This window comes from Kluyveromyces lactis (assembly GCF_000002515.2).
Source record: "Kluyveromyces lactis strain NRRL Y-1140 chromosome D complete sequence".
Taxonomy (NCBI): domain Eukaryota; kingdom Fungi; phylum Ascomycota; class Saccharomycetes; order Saccharomycetales; family Saccharomycetaceae; genus Kluyveromyces; species Kluyveromyces lactis.
This window is the reverse complement of record NC_006040.1, coordinates 477946-496744: the sequence shown is the minus strand read 5'-3', so window position 1 is coordinate 496744 and position 18799 is coordinate 477946. Positions and strand designations below refer to the sequence as shown.

The window sequence follows — 18799 nt, the reverse complement described above, 5'->3', positions numbered from 1 at the left end:
CGGAGATATATTAATAAATATAGACTTTCTTTGTAACTACCACCATTATAAAAATAAAGACGTAATATGTTCTCATGAAAACGTAGTAACGTATACTGAGAAGAGGATGTATTTACAAGATTTTAAAAATCAGGTCTAATGAGAGTCACTCGCTATGCCTTCCAGAATAAACAAGATGCTTCCTTACCAGCTCTTAGACTCTGTTCGTCTGAAATAACTAGTTTATTATTTTCGTCGTACAATATGTCTAGGTTCTTGCCGTTGAACCTTTCACCTGGTTCTAACAATCTAGGAATGTAAGCTGGTTTGTCCCATTTGATCTTCTTCCCATTACCAAGTTGGCCATTTTCATTATAACCCCAGCACATAATCTCACCATTCTTTAATCTTACAAAAGCATGCTGCTCTCCACAATACCAATCTCTGATCAAGATGCGCTTATCAGAATTTACGGTATTATCCTTGAGATCGTTTATCACCTTCATTCGAGTAGGAGTAGATTGCGAATGCTTGAAATGACCATTACCTAATTGCCCTTGGATACCATTACCAAAGGCAAAATAAGTGATGTTATCCTTGTCATTGTCAATATCAATTGCAAAGTCCTTGTTTTTGAAATATCTATGAACATCCTGTGGAAGTATACTAACAAAGGACGTGTTTCCAGAACAATTAATTTCGACACACTTCAAGAAATCATGTTTCTCAAAGTGTCCGCTAAAGCTGCTAACCTTCTTTGGGAACGGTACATATTCCATATCGTAGCTAATGCTTTGGCCGAGTTGGCCATAAGTATTTAGACCAAAAGAATAAAGTTCCCCGACTGAGTCACAAGCAAGGGTGTGATAGTCTCCACATGCGATTTTGGAAATTGATCTGGATGTGACATGATCACCAGCAATACCGGTATTTAATAGTTCGATTTCGTATACCCTATTCAATTCGGGGTATGGATCAAATTGCGAGAACGTTGGGATACCGAATTGTCCTTTAGATCTTTCATTTTCAACGTGTTTAGTACCAGTCGCGCATGTATAAGCTTTCCCTTTATTCGAAAGAAGAACCAAATGGTTTGAACCAACGTCAAATTGGATCACTTTTTTTTCACCAGAGTAACGGAACGCAGATCTTGTGTCTAGCTTCCAAGAGTAACGGCAGTACGTTTTCCAAGGAAGCAACAGTGACCTTGACCAACTAATTTTATCTGAAAATAAGCTCTTATCCTTTAAAGGAATGACTAGCACTTCACCTTTTTTATTCAAACCATAAGCGACATCGTTCGAAACTTTGATTTGTACCAAGTTTTGATCTTTCAACAGTAAATTACATTTACTATTATCCCACTCAAATAGATTTCCGTCCTTGTCTACGGCTAGGTTTCCGTAACTTCCATCATCAGTTAAGCAAACATCTCTTAGTTTCATACCATCGAAAAATGGAACTCTCAATGGGAACTTGGTGACGGCTTTTTTGGAATCAGTTCCCAATCTTTGTCCCCAATAATACAACCCCACAACTGAACTATCAGCCGAGTCAGCTGGAACTACAGGTATATCGGTCAGTTTCCTACGCTCTTTTTTTTCCTTTAATTTTTCAATCACATCGTCACTTACATGAATGTCTTCAGTAATCCACCAATTCTTGATTTGAGGCCACATCATATATGCGGTACCAATAGCGCTGACACCACCAACAAATAGGAGACCTTGAAGAACAGCATACAATTTAGCTAACTTTTCCATCCTATCAAAGTACTCTTTTTCAGATTGCGCCTCTGACTTGTCCTTCCATTGGTAGTCTGTCTTAACACGTTTACCGACATAATTCGCATTGTTCAAGCGTTCAGCCATAATTTCTGCATCGTCATACTTAGGTTCCTTCCCTAGTAGTGTCACAGCAGATGAATGGAACCCATTAACAAATTGATGACCACACCGAGAATAGCTGATCTTTGTAGCTTGATTCGCACCGCAACGAACTATTGGGCGGAACATCTCTTTAACACTTTGCAGTTTCCAAGAAACACCTTAACAAACTGGTACGCCTTCACCGTTATATAGCACACTGTTTATAAATAAATCTTTCTATATTTCTTCGCTTCCTCATCAAGCATTTGACAGCTCATTTTGGCTTTTTTTTTAGTTTCATTAGCATTAATTTCAAAGGTTTCGTCTGTTTTACTCTTTACATGGCTATTTCCAACAACATGTAATATATATATGTATAGAAATTCAATGGCAATCTCAAAGGTGAAACAACTAACGTTAAATTCCACTGGTTTCGGGGCTAACTCCTTCTGAATACCTAAACAGTACGATTTCAAGTTTTACATTGTTGTTATTCCATATCCGATAAATCTCCGATATCTTGTCAATAACTGGGGTCTTCTAAATTTGTTTAACAACTGAAAAAGATATCAATGATAAGATCTTTCGCTTTCCCATCTTATCCTCGTGGGTTTTTAGGATTACGGACCCTTCATACATCTCGTATCCTTTACAATGATATGGAGACTGTGCACATTAGGGATACGAACCATTTCAGGCAGCGTTTAATGGATGAAGGTAAGTTCTCTGAGGAGCAATCTAATGTGATAGTGAATATAATGATTGATGCGTTACGAGGTGGGGTGGCACATGTGTCACAAGATCTTGCTTCAAGAGAAAAGCTTACCAAACTTACCTACCAACAAAGGGTTGACTTTTCAAAACTTAGGGAACAATTGCTTACAGCGGACCGTAGTGAAATCCATAATTTACAGAATGAACACGAAAGGATACGTAAAGATCTGGAAACGATGAGAAATAAGCTCAGAGAAGAAATCACGAAGGCCAATGCCGGTTTTAAATTGGATTTGTCCTTGGAGAAAGGTCGTATAAGGGAGGAAAGTAGTCACCATGATATGCAGATTAAAGAAATCGATACCAGAATTGATCAAGAAGTGACGAACATGAAGATGCAAATTGATTCTGTGAAGACGCAAGTCATGCAATGGCTAATAGGTGTATGCACTGGTACATTTGCACTTGTCTTGGCGTATGTCAGGCTTCTAACTTGAACCTTTGTCCATTGTTTTCTTTCAGTGGATGTATATACATGCGTATCATAATACAAGGCTGCAATCATAGGTATGTTGCCATGGAAAGACGTGTTAGCTTTCAAAAGTAACTTCGGTATTTAATTTAACTTTAATTATGGGGCAAAGCCCGACAGGAATAGGTACAAATGATCTCTAATTGATACACGATACTACAAAGTCGTAGAAACCATTATTCATAGATCAAACAATTCCTTTAAGATTCTGACAGTGTCAGCAGGAGATTCTACAGAGTGACCGATAGTTCTGTCGTCGACGTAGATTTCATAGTCGTTACCACCCTTGTAAGTCTTGTCACCGAAGAAGTGGATTTCTTTGAAACCGTCGGCTTCGACGTGTCTCAAACAGTAAGTCTTATCCCAACCGGTTGGGAAAACGTCAAATGAAATTTGACCACCGATTGAGAAGGTCAAGGACAAATGAGCGAATTCCTTCTTTAGAGCTTCGACGAACTTAGCTCTGACTTGGTGTTCCTTATCAAATTGTTCAAATTCGTTTCTTTCAGCAGTAGAAGCGTTTCTACCAATTGGTGAAACGTTAATCATACCGTTTCTGAATTCCAAGAAAGTACCTCTTCTCTTTGGCAAATCGATGGAAGCCAAGTATTGCAAGATGAATTTGGCCAACTTGTTGTATTCTTCCTCACCGATCCATTCGATAAAGGATTGAGAAGCTAGTTCCTTACCCAATCTGTAAGCGGTCAACCCGTTTTCAGAGAAGGCATAGTCGAATTGATCCAAAACATCAGATCCCAACTGTTCCAACTGTTTGGATAAATCACTACCACCAACGAAACCAATAACAACTTTTTCTCTCAATCTCTTCAAGATGTCTCTAACCTCGTCTGAGACGGTCAATCTGGCTGGAGTCAAAGTACCATCAACATCAAACAAAACCAAAGTGGTTGGCTGTTCCTTATGCGAAAACTCTGAAACACTCATTTCTTGATCTATTTTTATCGATGGAGATATTGTATCTTACCTCTGTAAAACGGAGCTATTAAGTTTAATCACAGATGGTTACTTGAAGAGGATACTTCAATGAAAGGATGTGGGAAGAAATATTTGGCTTTCTTGTTTCTTTAGATGTCAACTGTGTTAAATATAAAATGCCACGAAATGGTTTTTTTCATCAATTTTTCATTTAGAACTACGTGTAAAGAATGTAGAAACGTGAAAAAAATCACGTAAAGAAAACGAAGAGAACGGCCAAAGGATCTTGACAATGTACTGCAATGCAATATAGGCGTGATTATCTATATGTATGTGCCAGTTCGGATGATGAAGTGGTAGTTGGTAACGGCTCATGGAGTTTTCAGTAATTCCGCGAGCTCAGAGTAATCAAATTGCCAAATGGGGAATGGAAATGGTACTTAGTCGAGCAGTTTCGTTGACCGATTGGTTACCTGTGGATCAATAGTCCACGATTGACTCTTTTTTTTTCATGGTTACGCCATCACTACTTCGATTTTACTTGGTTTTATTCAAACTAGGCTCGCCAAAAGTGCATAACCTCATTATCAGAAACATGGGACTAACGGCAGAAAAAAAATAAGAATCGACAGGCCTGCCGCTGCCAAGGTACTGTTCTTGATCTTGTTCATGATATTCGTTGTCTAAAGATTTATGGACTTCTCATACCTGTAAAGTTTTACTTACTGTCACTTCATTTCGCGTCTTGCGACAGTGTCACTTTTTGAGGTTCGTTGGATGAAAAGAATATAAAGTAGACGCTCATCGGCAACCTAGTAACGGATCAATCATGTATTCGATTAATACACTTATAGAGTAATCGATTCAGACCTCAAGCCTATCGATCAATTGTTGTATTTTACAGGGTTTTTTCAATACTAAGTCTGTGACGCTGCCAGAATAAATGATATCATCGAGTTTACATAATTTGACACCTTCAAAGAAGAGAGTATATGACTCTGGACAAATGCTAAGTCCGGTCTCAGAAGTTGCAGATAACTGTGGTAAAGAGAGCATTAGCGATAGACCTACAAAATTACAAAAAATTGATCATGACAAGGCCATGTCATTGTATCTGGATGAAGAAGATTTCGAAAACGTGAACCGTAGCTGCAGCCATCCACAATCATTTGATCGTGATTTGTTGGTTGGGAACCTATCCAATGTCAAAGTCTACAAGGGTAGCGTAAATGGAATGCAGTGGTTGCATTGCAAATCAAGACCATACAAAGGTACTGTCCAAGCCGTTTGGAGCTATTTCAAGGAGAATGCAGATAATAATCTGTACAGATGTATGCTATGCTCCATGGTGTTAAAAGTGGAAAAGCATCAAAATGGTAACACAGTAAGAATATTGAAAAAGCACCTCTCTCAATCAGGATCAAAATACTATAGGTGCCCCGTTGGTTGTAATCCGGATCAAGTATATGTCGGACCCTGTCACTGGGAGGATCCCGAGCATGTCAACACGGAAACATTGTCCCACAATCCAAATCTGAAGAAGATGTCCCCAAATGATTACATTTGGTTCATGATGAATTCTACGAATCAACCGATGTGCTTCGCTGATGACAGGGCAGTTATAGAAGTTTCCAAAAAGCTGAAAGAATTAGAACCTCACTCAAAACATCCTGCTTGTAACTCTAACAATATGAAAAAATTGCTTGATGGCAATGTCGCCGATATCGAAACCCTGCTTTCGAGGGAGTTTAAGAAAGGCAATACAGTTTTTTCAACACCGCTGGTAATAAATCATAAGCAAGAATTCGAGCACAAATGTATTACTCGAATGAAAGAGTTATCGAATATTCATTTTGCTTCATTAGTTTTAGATCATTGGTCAGACACAAGGTTAAGGTCTTTTATTGGTGTTGTTATTGTGATTTGGGATAAATACCAAAAAAAGCAAAGAAGTTTCGTAATTGGTATGCCTGAAACTGTGAACCATTCTTCAGCTGCCATCAAAGATCAACTCGAGCAAGTCATCCAGCATTATCCAGGCCTCAATAAAATGATAATTTCATCTGCAGCAGATAACGCTAGTTCTGTAAAAAATGCATGTCTGGGTTTGACATCACAGTGCCCAGATCGCTTACTTCATTTAAGCTGTGTTAATCATTCATTGAATGTCGTTCATAGTAAGCTAGTCACCGAGCCCAGTTCTAGATCAATTGAGCAACAAGTTATTAAACAACATGAAGAAAGACTTAAAGTCAAGATTCTTGATTATGGTTCGCTGTCGGGGTTTTGCAGGGGCCAATTCCAGACGTCGAGACTGCGACTTTTGTTCCAGAAAATAAACTTGTCAATATGACCCCAAAGGTTGACGCTGGTGATCTAGATCTTGATACTGATATTGAAGGGGATACGTTAGTAGAAGAAGTTGACTTGAATGATGATGACGCTTCATTACCTGACTACTCTGACGTCCATGATATATTTTTTAACGAGATATTCGGAGCAGATTCAATGGATACGAGGGTCTCAGGAGCACATAAACTACTAGAATCGATTAATAAGTTGGAAATCGAATGCAGAAGGCCGGTCAATCGAAAGGCCATTAAGAAATACTGTACTGATAAACGATTAGGTGACATTGATGGGCTAATTCCTTATGTTAGAACAAGATGGACATATTCTGTGTTATGTTTTGAAAGAGCAACGCTATTGGCACCATGTCTGCTACAGTTGATCAAAGAGGGATCGTTAAGTTCATTGCTTGATGAATTCGACTTTGAATGCATCAGAGTGTATATTATTCTTTTGAAACCATTTCAGACGATAACAGCTTTTTTCAATAGTCCAGAGACAACATCGAGGTATTTGCTTTCTGCCTTAAGCAGTTATAAAGACGCTGTAGTGCCACATGTTATCAAATTGAAAGCCAAACTTAATAGGAAACAATTAGGTTTTACAAAGGATGACGACAGAATAACTGTGGTTTTAACTCAAATAGAGAGATTTTTGAGTAAAATTGAACAGTACACTGAGTCCTATGAGAAAGAACGATTATTGGTAGTTGCTAGTTATTTCAATTGTGGGTACAGAAATTTGCCATACCTCATGCAAAAACTAAACCTTCAGTACGAAAAGGGCAACAATAAAAAGAATAACGAGCTTTTGTCAAGATGTGTCAGTGACGCTGTTACAGATATCTTATTTCCCATGTTAAATATTCAAGTGAAAAACGGGATGGACACAACATCTCAGCCACGTATACCTGGTATTATGAGTATTGTATTTGATGATGGCAGTGAAACCATCGATGACCAAAGGATAGATGAATCACATTTCCGGTACATTTTCTATTCAATGGTTCTAAAAGAAGTCCAAAGCTTCAATGGCCAATACAATAAAATGCACGTTCAGTATACTGAAGATCATATGAATTGTAACGGTACCGTTTATGAAGAGACTATTGGTATGTTCAAACTTTCTAATGGAACCAAACTAAGTGAATATGAATATCTCTTATTGACTATGCGGGACGTTCATCACAAGATTTGGGCTGATATCAAAAACTGCCCCATCCTTTCACTTTTCAATCACCTAATGGACAGCATTGCTGTTTCATCGACTCATATCGAACATATCTTCAGCATATCGTCGATCCTTACAAGTAAAGGGAGAGGAAGAATCTCACCTACAAGTTTAGAAAAAAGGATGAAGGCTAAGATTGCATATATGGCACTTGGAAATTACCATAAATTCGACTTGAAAAGTACATCATTGGATCAAATATTATTTGTACGTAAAACAGAATCCTAGTTTTTGCCAAGCGGATCTATATGTATTATTTACGTATGATTGTAATTGCCAAAGGATAGGTTTGTATCATTTTATTCGGGAGAATTGTCCATACTTGAGATTAAAGAGAAGGAAAGAAAAATGATATTGAATTAACTCCAAAACATAATGGTAAGCTAAAATAGTATGTAGGTTAGGTTACTTAAAATGACGATGAAATTATTATTGATTCAACACATAAAAAATTTAAGCCTTAGCGAAGTATTCTGGGAATTCTCTGATGTTTTCTTCCAAAGAACCCTTCTTGGACAAGAACTTGACAAAAGCACCATCGTCCTTAATTTCACCAGCGTCTCTCTTCTTAACGTATTCTTCACGGTTCAAAGAAGTGAAACCCCACTTCTTAGAGATAATGATCTTTTGTTGACCTGGGAACTTGTATCTAGCTCTTCTCAAACCTTCAATGACAGTGTCCTTGTTGTTGTCCTTGGTTCTGACAGAGAAGATAACTTGACCAATGGCAACTCTGGCAGCCAAACCGTGAGGCTTACCCCAAGCACCTCTCATACCTTGTTGCAATCTATCGGCACCGGCACAAGACAACATCTTGTTGATTCTCAAAACGTGGAATGGGTGGACTCTGACTCTTAAGTGGAAAGAATCTCTACCAGTCATCTTGGTGATGTACTTGTTAGCAGTAATACGAGCAGCTTCCAAAGCTTCAGAAGACAATTGTTCCAATTCATTGGAAACTAAGTGGACACACAATGGGAATTCATCGACAGTGGCCTTCTTCTTACCCAAATCATAAATTCTGATCTTAGAGTCTGGAACAGCTCTGTTGTATCTAGACTTTGGGTAAGGCTTGTTCTTTTGGTATCTGTAACATCTAGCTGGTCTTCTAGCCATTTTGAATTACTTTGGACGGTGATAGGTGATCGGTGTTCCTGTAAATAATAAACAAAATTGAAGCGAATGATCAAACCTTATGTTAAAGATATCGATAATTATCATTAAATTATGTTCTCTTTTTATTACATTTGAAAATCTCGATGATTACCACCAACTATTGCAGGAAGCTTTTGCATTTGTCAGAAACTTGAAAAAGATTGGAAAGTCGTAGCGAAGTCACACGGTAAGAAACTACTGTGAAAACAAATCAAAGAAAATAGTTACTAATCACGTGCTCTATTTCCTATTGTGGTTGTTTTTGTATCATAAAAATATGTTGAATGCCAATATGTAATAGTGTCTGGGTGTTGGGGATAGCAGTCCCAGATGCGTTGTTATGCACGTGATGCTGATTGAAATTTCATTTCTTTTCCAAGTCGATGAGATGAGATGAGATGAGACGAGACATGATATTGCAGAAAATTTTATGTACTCGGTGTTTCTACGATAAAGCCAAGTGCGAAGAAAGAAGTACAAACACACATCATTGAATCTCTTTCTCTATGAGACTTAGATACTCATTGGTTTTGTTTGATAGTTTAAGTTAATCTGTGGTACCAGCCTGTCAGAAATATAGGAGAAGGTAAGAAAGGAAAATGGGAAGATATTCTGTTAAACGTTACAAGACGAAGAGAAGAACAAAGGATCTTGATTTGATCTATGAAGAGCTTACATCTCAAAAGCAAATTGATAGTCTCCTGAATCAGCCGATAGATGAAACTAAACCGGGTCTAGGGCAATACTACTGCATACACTGTGCTAAATATTTCGAAACTGCATATGCCTTAAAGACTCATTTGAAGACTAAAATCCATAAGAGAAGGGTGAAGGAATTGAAAGGTGTTCCATACACTCAACAGGTAGCAGATGCTGCTGTTGGGTGTGGTGTGAACTCGTTCTTGGCTAGAGTAGAGCAGATCAAATCTCAAATTGGTCCTCAAAAGGAGGAAAACGAAAAGATATTAACCTCACATCTTGATACCACTTTGGCCAACGTCAGCACAACAGAATCCACTTTGCCATACCTTGATGGTGCAGTACAGGAACAAGCACAGCAAGAAGCTGTAGTTGCTGAAGGGGAAATTCAAATGGCTGATTAGATGCAGGAAAACATTTTCACTTCCTGTGCTTTTTCTTCAATGTATATTATCATTTAACACAAGAGAAATACACCGAAAGTGCAATTATATAAACTGGTAGATATACAGACGCTCATATATTAAGTGCTATTTCTTTCTTCAATATTATTCAATGGTTATATTTGTTTTATTTTTGCCTAAAATCAACATGACCAGTTTTCTCAGCGTGCTTGCTCACCTCTCGTTCTCCAATCAAGGTGGTGCCACAAGTATTGCATAAAATTGAATCTCTTGCAGTATTGAAAGACTTCCCCTCTCTTTTCATCTTCTTCGCGATCTCCTGTGTTTTTTGTAAAAGGAATTCAGTATCTTTCTCTCCGATGTCAAATACAGTTTGATGCTGAGTTCCATCAAATATCTCTACCGTATCATAATGAACTCCGTTATATGCTATAATAATAAATTTATCGTATAAATCCTCGTTGAATTTCTCGAATTTACGTGCATCCACATCGAGCACGTATATCGCATACTGAAAATGTTTCGATAATATTGCAATCTCGATACCACCTCCCCATGAAGAATGTTTCATTATCCACTCACTGTATTCATGATTCGGCCTGCCAAGAATAGCATCTGAATATTCAAATGGGTCTCTCCGGACTTCTGACGCCACAACTCCCCGTAGTTCTGATGACAGTGAAATGTTCTTGTAGACAGCATAGGATATAGCATGGAATAGACACGAATTGTCATCGGGCACTTCATGGAGTTGTAGTGCTCTAGTTGAATCTATCTGTACACTTTCAGATTTACCAGTGGGCTTCTTTTTCACTTCTTTATTGGGTAGTGTATTTGCTTTACTGGCATTAATACTTGGTTGTGTTCTGGTGGCAATAGCTTCATCGGCTTTACTCAGGCTCACTATGATCCGTTCCCCATTGCATATTCCTAGCTCTTCAAGTGTCTTAGCCTCATTCCCCTGAAAAAGTATACTCTGAGGTGGGAATCCGTACCGCATACTCTGCAATGATAGATCATCTTCATATGAGGACAGAATGAGTCCCTGAAATGTTTCCAAATCACATTCGGCTTCGACAGTTAAAACTTTGTCGCTCTTCCCAGAAATAGATACCTTGACCCTCATCTGCGAATAGGAAATATATTAAGTCTCGTTTAGCGGTGGTTATTCGACAGATATATATGGAAATGCTATGGCTATCCTCTTGGGGATGGATAGATAGTCTGTTGTTCTATCCGATTTTCCCCTTATTGCTTAGGCACTTAGAGGATTCCAAAAACAGATCACATGCTCAAGTGAAATTAACCCGTACATCACAGCAAACATTTTTCTTTGCATGCAAGAACAGTAAACGTCAAAACCACAACGAGATGAGATGAGATGACAGGTTGAGTGCATGAAGAAATAATGGAACTTTTAGTTTATTGGCACCAGTGGTGGATCAGCTGCTGTTGGGCAAGCGTTGTGTCAGCTTGAGTTATAGATGCGATTTGGAAAATAGGAGAAGAACCCGTTAAACTGAATAATCTTTTTAAATCCCAGCTTTTTCCTTTTACTCGAAAGAATATACGGTACCCGAATTAATTAAACACTGCTACTCCATCTGATACAATGAAATCCAGTTCACACTTAAAGCAAGAAGCTCTTAATTATAGATTCAATTCAAATGTGCCTCTGAAATTGTATCTGACAACTTGCATTAGCATTGTCGAGGAAGCTCAAAATAGTGCCAGGTGCAATAATATGGAGCGCGCATATCTTCTTTATATTAGATACTTAGATCTTTGTCTGAATAGACTTGTGCATCATTCAGAAGTTAACACATCAGTGGAATCGTTATACAAAAGAGAATACTTCCAACTGCTGAAGTTGGAAGTCCCTGCTATCATGAAGATTACTGAGGAATTGAAAATCAAAATAGATGCAAGATACAAGTCATTGGCAAACAATGTTGCGACATCGACCTACGTGAGATCGCCGGCTGTCATGACGACAAATCCTTCGGATGAAATTAATCTTCCGAGTTCCTTTGATGAACAAAAATTCAACCAATCTATAAGTTGGTTTAATCACAGTTCAAAGCATTTTTCAGCACAGTCAGACTCTAACAATGAATATCCCGAATTACCAGAACTCAATGCGACATCCACGTCGGTCACATATACCATGCCAGCATTATAGATTTATCTTTACTAATTTAGCATCTCCTTGCATATAGTCACCTATACACTAATTTTACCTTGTTTTCCGCGTTTAACATTTACGCATTTCAGTTTCATCATCAGTCATTACAGATATTCATAAATGTTACAAATACTATGAGAAAAATGTTATTACCTTTGAACTAGATACCAGATACAGTGTTTCGGATGATGAAGACTAGAACCTCTCATTTCATGTTAGGGTCATATCTTTACTAAACTGTCATTCCTCGTTGGACATTGGAAGTTCGTTGTAAACATTGAGTATATCTTTAATCTCCTCAATCACGGAAGCACTATTCGTGTTCATCAACTTGTTGAGCTTTCTTAGTATCCTCACTTGACATAGTGTGTTGAACATCATAATCAATGTAATTATAAACAAAAGAGAAAGTATTATATTCTCTTTTGTTAATGCTGCGTGTACCTTGTTCTCTAAATTGCTAGGAGTTGAAGGTTGTTGGACAGCAAGCTTAGATGATTTTTTTGATATTTTGCTAACACGTCTACTTTGAGGCAGGCTTTTTCTTGGTTGGATGTTGACTTTCATTTCTGACTCCTCCACGTTATTCTTCACAAATTCTTCGACTATTGTGAGAAGTTTTTCAGTTGCTTCTACCTGACCAGAGTTTACACTATTATCAATCATAGATTTGATCCAACTACTCCCAGTCCAATCCACCCAGTAGGAAATTTTTAATACACAACTAGTATTGTCCTTCCAGCGATACATGTATCTCGTTTTGACGCTAAAGCTATTACCGCTTGGTACATCTGGTGTCTTAGTAGTGTTTACTATGTTGATATAGTTGTCATATGCACAGTATAATATATGTTCTGATACCAAACATTTTGTTGATTTTGGCCCAACAGGAAAGTTCAAGGCTTTAGCATAGGTATATTTACGATAGTGCTGTCCTTCGGGGTTAACTTGGTCAAAAGGAGGTATATCGGAACATTGACTTGAATTTTGCGCTTTCAAGAATTCCAAGATGAGATCTGGGCATTCCTCGCTGAACATAAGTTGGTAAACTAGACCTGGAGGAGCATTTAATTCTAATTCTGCAAGAACAGTCTCTTTGTTTTCCTCCGGATTGTACATGAATTCGGTAGCCTTGAAGTAATAAGGCCCATCATAATGAAATTTGGATTTCTTCTTCAATTTGTAAACGCGACGAACAGATTTTTCCTCATAATCACTGGCAATCGCCTCTTCATCGTAATAATAATCGTCTCCACTGGTGAGTTTCTCTCCCTCAGCGTCGTCATCTTCCTCTTCGTAATCATCCTCGTCTCCTGACTCATCTTCTCCAGCAGAGTCGCCGTCTTCCTCATGCAGGTTAGATAACGATTTGTTTGTAGGGTATGAATCGTCAACTGACATTATTGCACTTTCGATAGCACTGTCCGCTTCTGCAAATGATGATCGGCTGGGAGGGCATGTGCTGTTGGTACCAGTTAAGAAGTCATTGAGTGAGTGACTTCGGTTCAGGGAGAGTTGGTCAGGTCTCAAAGTAAGATAATCTAACTCCTTTCTAGTATGCCATATTATTTCCAAGAACTTAAAAGTCGTATCTCTGGAGATGAAGCTTGCGAAATAATGCTTTTCGGTGGGCAAGTGGATACATATTCCATTGGGAAATAACCCTGCGGTTGATGTTTTCTCTAAGCTTACAATATCCTTAATATCAATTTCTAATGACGTAACCCAGCCCAAAAGATTTGAATTAAAGCATACACGCATGGGGGTAATGTAAACACGCCCCTGAATCAAAAACTCTCTATTCAATGCAGAACTGAAGTCGTCTAAAAGACGTTCACTTGCTGGAACTTTAGGGAACAGTTGATGGAAATCATTATTCCTTTTATCACTTGCAAATCTGTAATGTGTGTCAGCGTAGAACTCATTGACATACAGCTTGGAGTCGTACAAATCCAGCTCTGAAAGTGGTAAAGAAGGCTTCCCTACTGGAAGTTCACTTTTCGGTCTTAATTTCGACACCGTGATGGTACCAGAATTCTCCCTTCTGTGTGCTAATATTTCTGGCTCAGTCACAGAGTTATTACTCGAACTGAAAGTGCTTACCATATCTTTAAAGAAGCTATTTGATTGAGATTGTGCCTGAGAATCAAAGGAAGATTGGTCCTGTATCATAATATTTGAAAGATGTTCTTTCGTACTACGCTTATCGGAGCATTCCTCATACTTTCGTAGCGAGGTGCTTTGGCCATTTGTTTCTGTCAATTGCGGATCAGCAGGCGTTGATTTCAAAGAAGATGTTTCACCACTTCTGCTTCTCCGCAGGGGCGTTCTAAACACTGATGAAGAAGTAGATTGTCTTCTGTCATTTTCAGTTGTATTCACCCTTGACGGTATTTCCATATCTGAATCAGTCATTGACCTGGGAGTTCTCGGATTTTCTGTTGGAAACCACTAATGTTGGGACAATATATTTGCCAGGTCTGTTATTTTACCACAGTTCCGATTTAGTTATTGGATAAATAGGAAAGCACCCTGTTCCATACGCTACAGCTAAATCCTTTTCCGGAGGGTAAATATGAAGCTACTTTCGATTTTACCTCACTGATCAAAACTAATAGAAGAATTATAAAGAGGATATCGATTCAAATGGTATTATATGCTTATCGTTTATTATTCTTATTTCATCATTTCCTTATTTCAGTAGATATTCCGGAAATATTATGCGTTTCTCATAATAATGAAATGAAAAGTTGGGCATATTAAAGGTAAAAAGGAAAATAACAGAACTTGAGGAGACTGTTGGAAGTCGTAACACACATAAACTTCATCCTATACAAAACAGAGTCCACTATATTGATGTAGTTCAACTACTTGGTAGCTAAATCTATCAGCAATGCTATCTATATAGTCAAATCTTGTGGCCATAATATAGAGTACGTAGTTAAGAACCTTACATTACCCTACTTTCGGCAACATTGAAATGTAAATACCTGCGAAAACGAAATATCTATTAACTCTCGAATTCACACATTCAATGAAATGAGTGAAACAATTTGAGTCAAGGTGGATAATCAATCAGAAGACAAGCTTCAATCGTCAGGTTCAATTGCTGTTTAGTTCGTTGGTGAATTAATTGGAGAGGTTTCATTACTGAAGCTGGTAATTACATTTTTTTCATTTAACTTCACTAGAGAAAGAGGCCGCAAAAGAACCAACCATTTTATTGCAGGCACATCATTTGGGATGACTACCGACGTTGCACCTGGCACTATGGAAAATGAGACATCTAAGGTGATGTCTTTGAAGCATAAAGCTGCGTATGTGCCACCGCCCATCCCACACGTTGAAATGAATCAGCTTCCGTTGTCCTTATTGCTACGAAACTTGACAGTATTTACCGCCAAAGAGATAAGTCAGTTTTTCAAGCTAAACGTCCACACAGGTGGGAAAACACCATTTGAGAAGAAACTAGAGCTACTTAATATGATCCTTTTTTTGAGAAACCAATTCTTGAAACTTTACGTCTTGGTTAAATGGGCAAAGACTTTAAAACAGAATAATTTCCATTCGCTAATTGATCTTTTGAATTGGTTTAGAAATGCTAACATGCAAGTAAACAACTGTACTATGGCTTTGAAGCAAATCTTAGGAACGATGGCTGGAGCAAAGTTACCCAATCCAGATCTAGCCACATCGTTAGAAGTTTTAATGCTTGGAAGACCGAATTTGCCGAATCACGGATTTAATTTAAACGGTAGCCAATCCGATAACTTGACAATACCTAACAAACTGATACTCAAGAGATTGAGGGACCTAAACACATGTTTATCAATTAAGATTTCATTGATGACAATTCCTTCTCAATTGGCAAAGTATGAAATCAAAGACGGAAGAATTGTTTTCACAGTAAAAGATGAATTTGAGTTGCAACTATCTACAATCGATCAGAACTCACCGTTATTCTTTGTGAACATTAATCTTCTGTTTAATGAACGCTTGCCTTTGAACTTGGCAAGATTAGAGAAGCATATCAATGAAATTCTATTCAAGTCTACAAATCCACTCTGTCTTGTTTATCAGTTCCTTCACAAATACATATTAACGTTGCAGATGTACATGATTCACGTCGAACTAAATGCATTAGGATTGAATGGTAAATATTCAGGTGGGCATCTGGTACACAATTATGATTCTAAGAAACAAATTATCACCATCAAGTATTGGCTACAGAGCAAGATTGCCAATACATGTAAGTGCGTAGTAGGCATGGATAAAGAAACTGAATCCATAGTCTTAGAATGGCAAAACCCAGATGTCAACAAGGAGACTGTAACCACTAGGTATCATGGATTGTTGAATAATATAGAATCAATAATCGATGAAATCACTTTCAATCATGCTCAAATGATAAGAGCGGATTTACTTAGGACAGACACCTTCCAGGAGGATAACGAAGATACCACTTCCACTTCTCTATTATTCCAGATACCAACTACATGTGCAACTGTTTCTCAAATCCAGTTGAAAATTGATCAGGTCAGTGGTATATTCTATTTCCATAATCCATCTAATCTTTTATTGTCGTACGCTAGACAAATTAATCAAAGTTCAAATACCCAAGACTTGATCACTGTACTAGGCCGATTGAAACTGGATAAAGTTGATAGCATTCTTCGCCATATGTTGGACAAGACAGGCTGGATTTGCTCTGATGTTGTGAGGCTAAAAAGCTCTATTGTGCCATCGACGGACTCTACATTCTCTAAAGACATTTTTGTGAAACTAAAAGATTGGCCTTCCAACTGGTTTTTGGTACTTACAATCATCTCATCAACTAATACATGCATAGTGGAGAAAAGAATCGGCAAGATACTTTCCGTAAAAGGAGTATGGAAACTAAAATATATGGATAAGAAAAACGTAATAACCTCCAAACTAGACACTATGACTTATCCGAAAATGCTAACACTACAGATATCAATTTTGAATAAGATTGTGAATCACATGATAATCGATTCATTGAATGAGTTGAAAATCAAAAATAAAATTTGTACTTTTACCACAGAGGATAGTAACATACTACCACCATACATTATCCGTAAAGACGGGAAGGAAAATACTGATAATATTACCGTCATAGCTCTAGGTTTGGAATCATTCCTAGAAGGTTCAAAGGCGTTGAACACTATTCTAGAATCATCAATGTTATTAAAAATAGATTATCAAAAGATGGATATTGAATTATATGGAAAGTTTAAAACAGACAATGAAATGATTCGTTGTCAATGTGACGAGCTTTCGATAAAGTTCCTCGAAGAAGACTCGCTGTCTTTTTTCATGAGTGAGAATTTCGGAAACTTGAATGATATCATGCTATATCTATCCAAATTCCGAAAGAAATTGACACAATTGATTGCACTCACAGATGTGATGGACACTTTACACAGCAACTTCCAATCAATGGATTTCCGTGTTGTTGAATTAAGACCCAATGAAATAAGATTCAAATATTTACCGATGAAGGATAGCCCAGATAATGAAGATTGTGTCATCAGAATTGTCACAAATCAAGAAAAAGTTGAGAAACTTGATATCAAGCTAAGTGAACATAATCCACAGGCAATGATACAAAGGTTTTTGGATGAAAAGGAAGGCTTTGCCCATAACTTTATCTTCCATTATTTACAATTCACGTTACCCTTATTCCGTGCATCAAAAGAAGCCGATTATACCTCATCTTCCCCCTCTACCGTCAAAATGCACTTATTCATGCATAGTTTGCAGGAGTTCCATTTTCTATATAGGAATCACAAAGTTGGAGGCGAATTGTCTTTCATTATTCAATTGAGATCCGTTGTACGAACAAGACATCAAGAAAACACGCAGTATTTCGTCAGATTTGCACAGGATTACTCGCAACCACAGTTACAGCAACAACATCCGCTATCGAAAGCTATTGCTGAAATTCAAAAGAATGCATTCTCGTTGGCTCTATTGAAGGAACAGAATTCCAATACTACATCTAGCACCACTACCGCTGGTACTGCGACGGCAGGTGCCACCATGATATCTACTGCATCCTCCAATAAACTTTTAGACCTCCAGGACTCCTCCCCAACAAATGCTGCTGTAGATTGGTCCAGTATCAAATGTGTCCGCTTAGGATCGGCATTGGCGTGTTCACACGACCAAATTCTACCACTATTACTACAATTCCATAAATCGATCTCAGATTGCTAGCCTTCCGCCATGTAACACAATGAATACATAAAAAGACAGCAAAAAGAGAAATGGTGCAAGGCGTAAGAACAAGAGAACATTACCCCTTCAACGTTATCATACATAGAAATTCTTCATCGTTGAAAGTATCTAATTCCTATTTCTATTCTTTGTGGCTCATGCCATTTCTCTCGTCGATGTACACCGCACAAAAACAGAAAAAAGGATTTTCAAAGGACATTACTATAAAGAGAAAGTTAAATAATATGGTATAATTCTCTGTAAACAATAGCTGGTATGAAAACTGTTACCTGAAAAGAATTTTTCCGCTTTTACCCCAGATTCTAAGTATCCAATGGTTTCAGTTGATCGCCTCGGTGTTTATTTTGAAAGTTATTTTTTCCGGAGAAATATCACAGAAAAGGAAAAAACAGAACCTTAAACTTGTACAGGTTTATTTCTCCGTAGATTCTAACCGATAGATGCAAGTTTTTTGCCAGTAGAAACAAGCAGCATAAAACCGATGTGG

At 37.8% G+C, this 18799-nt stretch overlaps 9 protein-coding genes across 9 annotated transcripts; 4 read left to right on the top strand and 5 right to left on the bottom strand.

Annotated features, from left to right (window-relative positions):
* Positions 1-152: 152 nt before the first annotated feature.
* FMP25 (Fmp25p) lies at positions 153-1994 on the bottom strand (the record flags this gene model as incomplete). The annotated part of the gene is made up of 1 exon (XM_453318.1): positions 153-1994. The coding sequence occupies one exon, from the start codon at positions 1992-1994 to the stop codon at positions 153-155; it is 1842 nt and encodes a 613-aa protein (XP_453318.1).
* Positions 1995-2419: 425 nt separating this feature from the next.
* FMP32 (Fmp32p) lies at positions 2420-3058 on the top strand (the record flags this gene model as incomplete). Its single annotated transcript, XM_453317.1, has 1 exon — positions 2420-3058. One exon carries the CDS (start codon positions 2420-2422, stop codon positions 3056-3058), a length of 639 nt encoding a protein of 212 aa, XP_453317.1.
* A 215-nt stretch (positions 3059-3273) lies between these two features.
* On the bottom strand, positions 3274-4038 carry SEC53 (phosphomannomutase SEC53; the record flags this gene model as incomplete). Its single annotated transcript, XM_453316.1, has 1 exon — positions 3274-4038. The coding sequence occupies one exon, from the start codon at positions 4036-4038 to the stop codon at positions 3274-3276; it is 765 nt and encodes a 254-aa protein (XP_453316.1).
* A 4023-nt stretch (positions 4039-8061) lies between these two features.
* Positions 8062-8724, bottom strand: RPL10 (60S ribosomal protein uL16; the record flags this gene model as incomplete). Its single annotated transcript, XM_453312.1, has 1 exon — positions 8062-8724. One exon carries the CDS (start codon positions 8722-8724, stop codon positions 8062-8064), a length of 663 nt encoding a protein of 220 aa, XP_453312.1.
* Positions 8725-9362: 638 nt separating this feature from the next.
* Positions 9363-9866, top strand: BUD20 (Bud20p; the record flags this gene model as incomplete). Its single annotated transcript, XM_453311.1, has 1 exon — positions 9363-9866. One exon carries the CDS (start codon positions 9363-9365, stop codon positions 9864-9866), a length of 504 nt encoding a protein of 167 aa, XP_453311.1.
* A 166-nt stretch (positions 9867-10032) lies between these two features.
* On the bottom strand, positions 10033-10992 carry OTU1 (ubiquitin-specific protease OTU1; the record flags this gene model as incomplete). The annotated part of the gene is made up of 1 exon (XM_453310.1): positions 10033-10992. The coding sequence occupies one exon, from the start codon at positions 10990-10992 to the stop codon at positions 10033-10035; it is 960 nt and encodes a 319-aa protein (XP_453310.1).
* A 486-nt stretch (positions 10993-11478) lies between these two features.
* Positions 11479-12048, top strand: RFU1 (Rfu1p; the record flags this gene model as incomplete). Its single annotated transcript, XM_453309.1, has 1 exon — positions 11479-12048. The coding sequence occupies one exon, from the start codon at positions 11479-11481 to the stop codon at positions 12046-12048; it is 570 nt and encodes a 189-aa protein (XP_453309.1).
* Positions 12049-12291: 243 nt separating this feature from the next.
* LAM6 (Lam6p) lies at positions 12292-14466 on the bottom strand (the record flags this gene model as incomplete). The annotated part of the gene is made up of 1 exon (XM_453308.1): positions 12292-14466. The coding sequence occupies one exon, from the start codon at positions 14464-14466 to the stop codon at positions 12292-12294; it is 2175 nt and encodes a 724-aa protein (XP_453308.1).
* Positions 14467-15294: 828 nt separating this feature from the next.
* RGR1 (Rgr1p) lies at positions 15295-18291 on the top strand (the record flags this gene model as incomplete). The annotated part of the gene is made up of 1 exon (XM_453307.1): positions 15295-18291. One exon carries the CDS (start codon positions 15295-15297, stop codon positions 18289-18291), a length of 2997 nt encoding a protein of 998 aa, XP_453307.1.
* Positions 18292-18799: the final 508 nt, after the last annotated feature.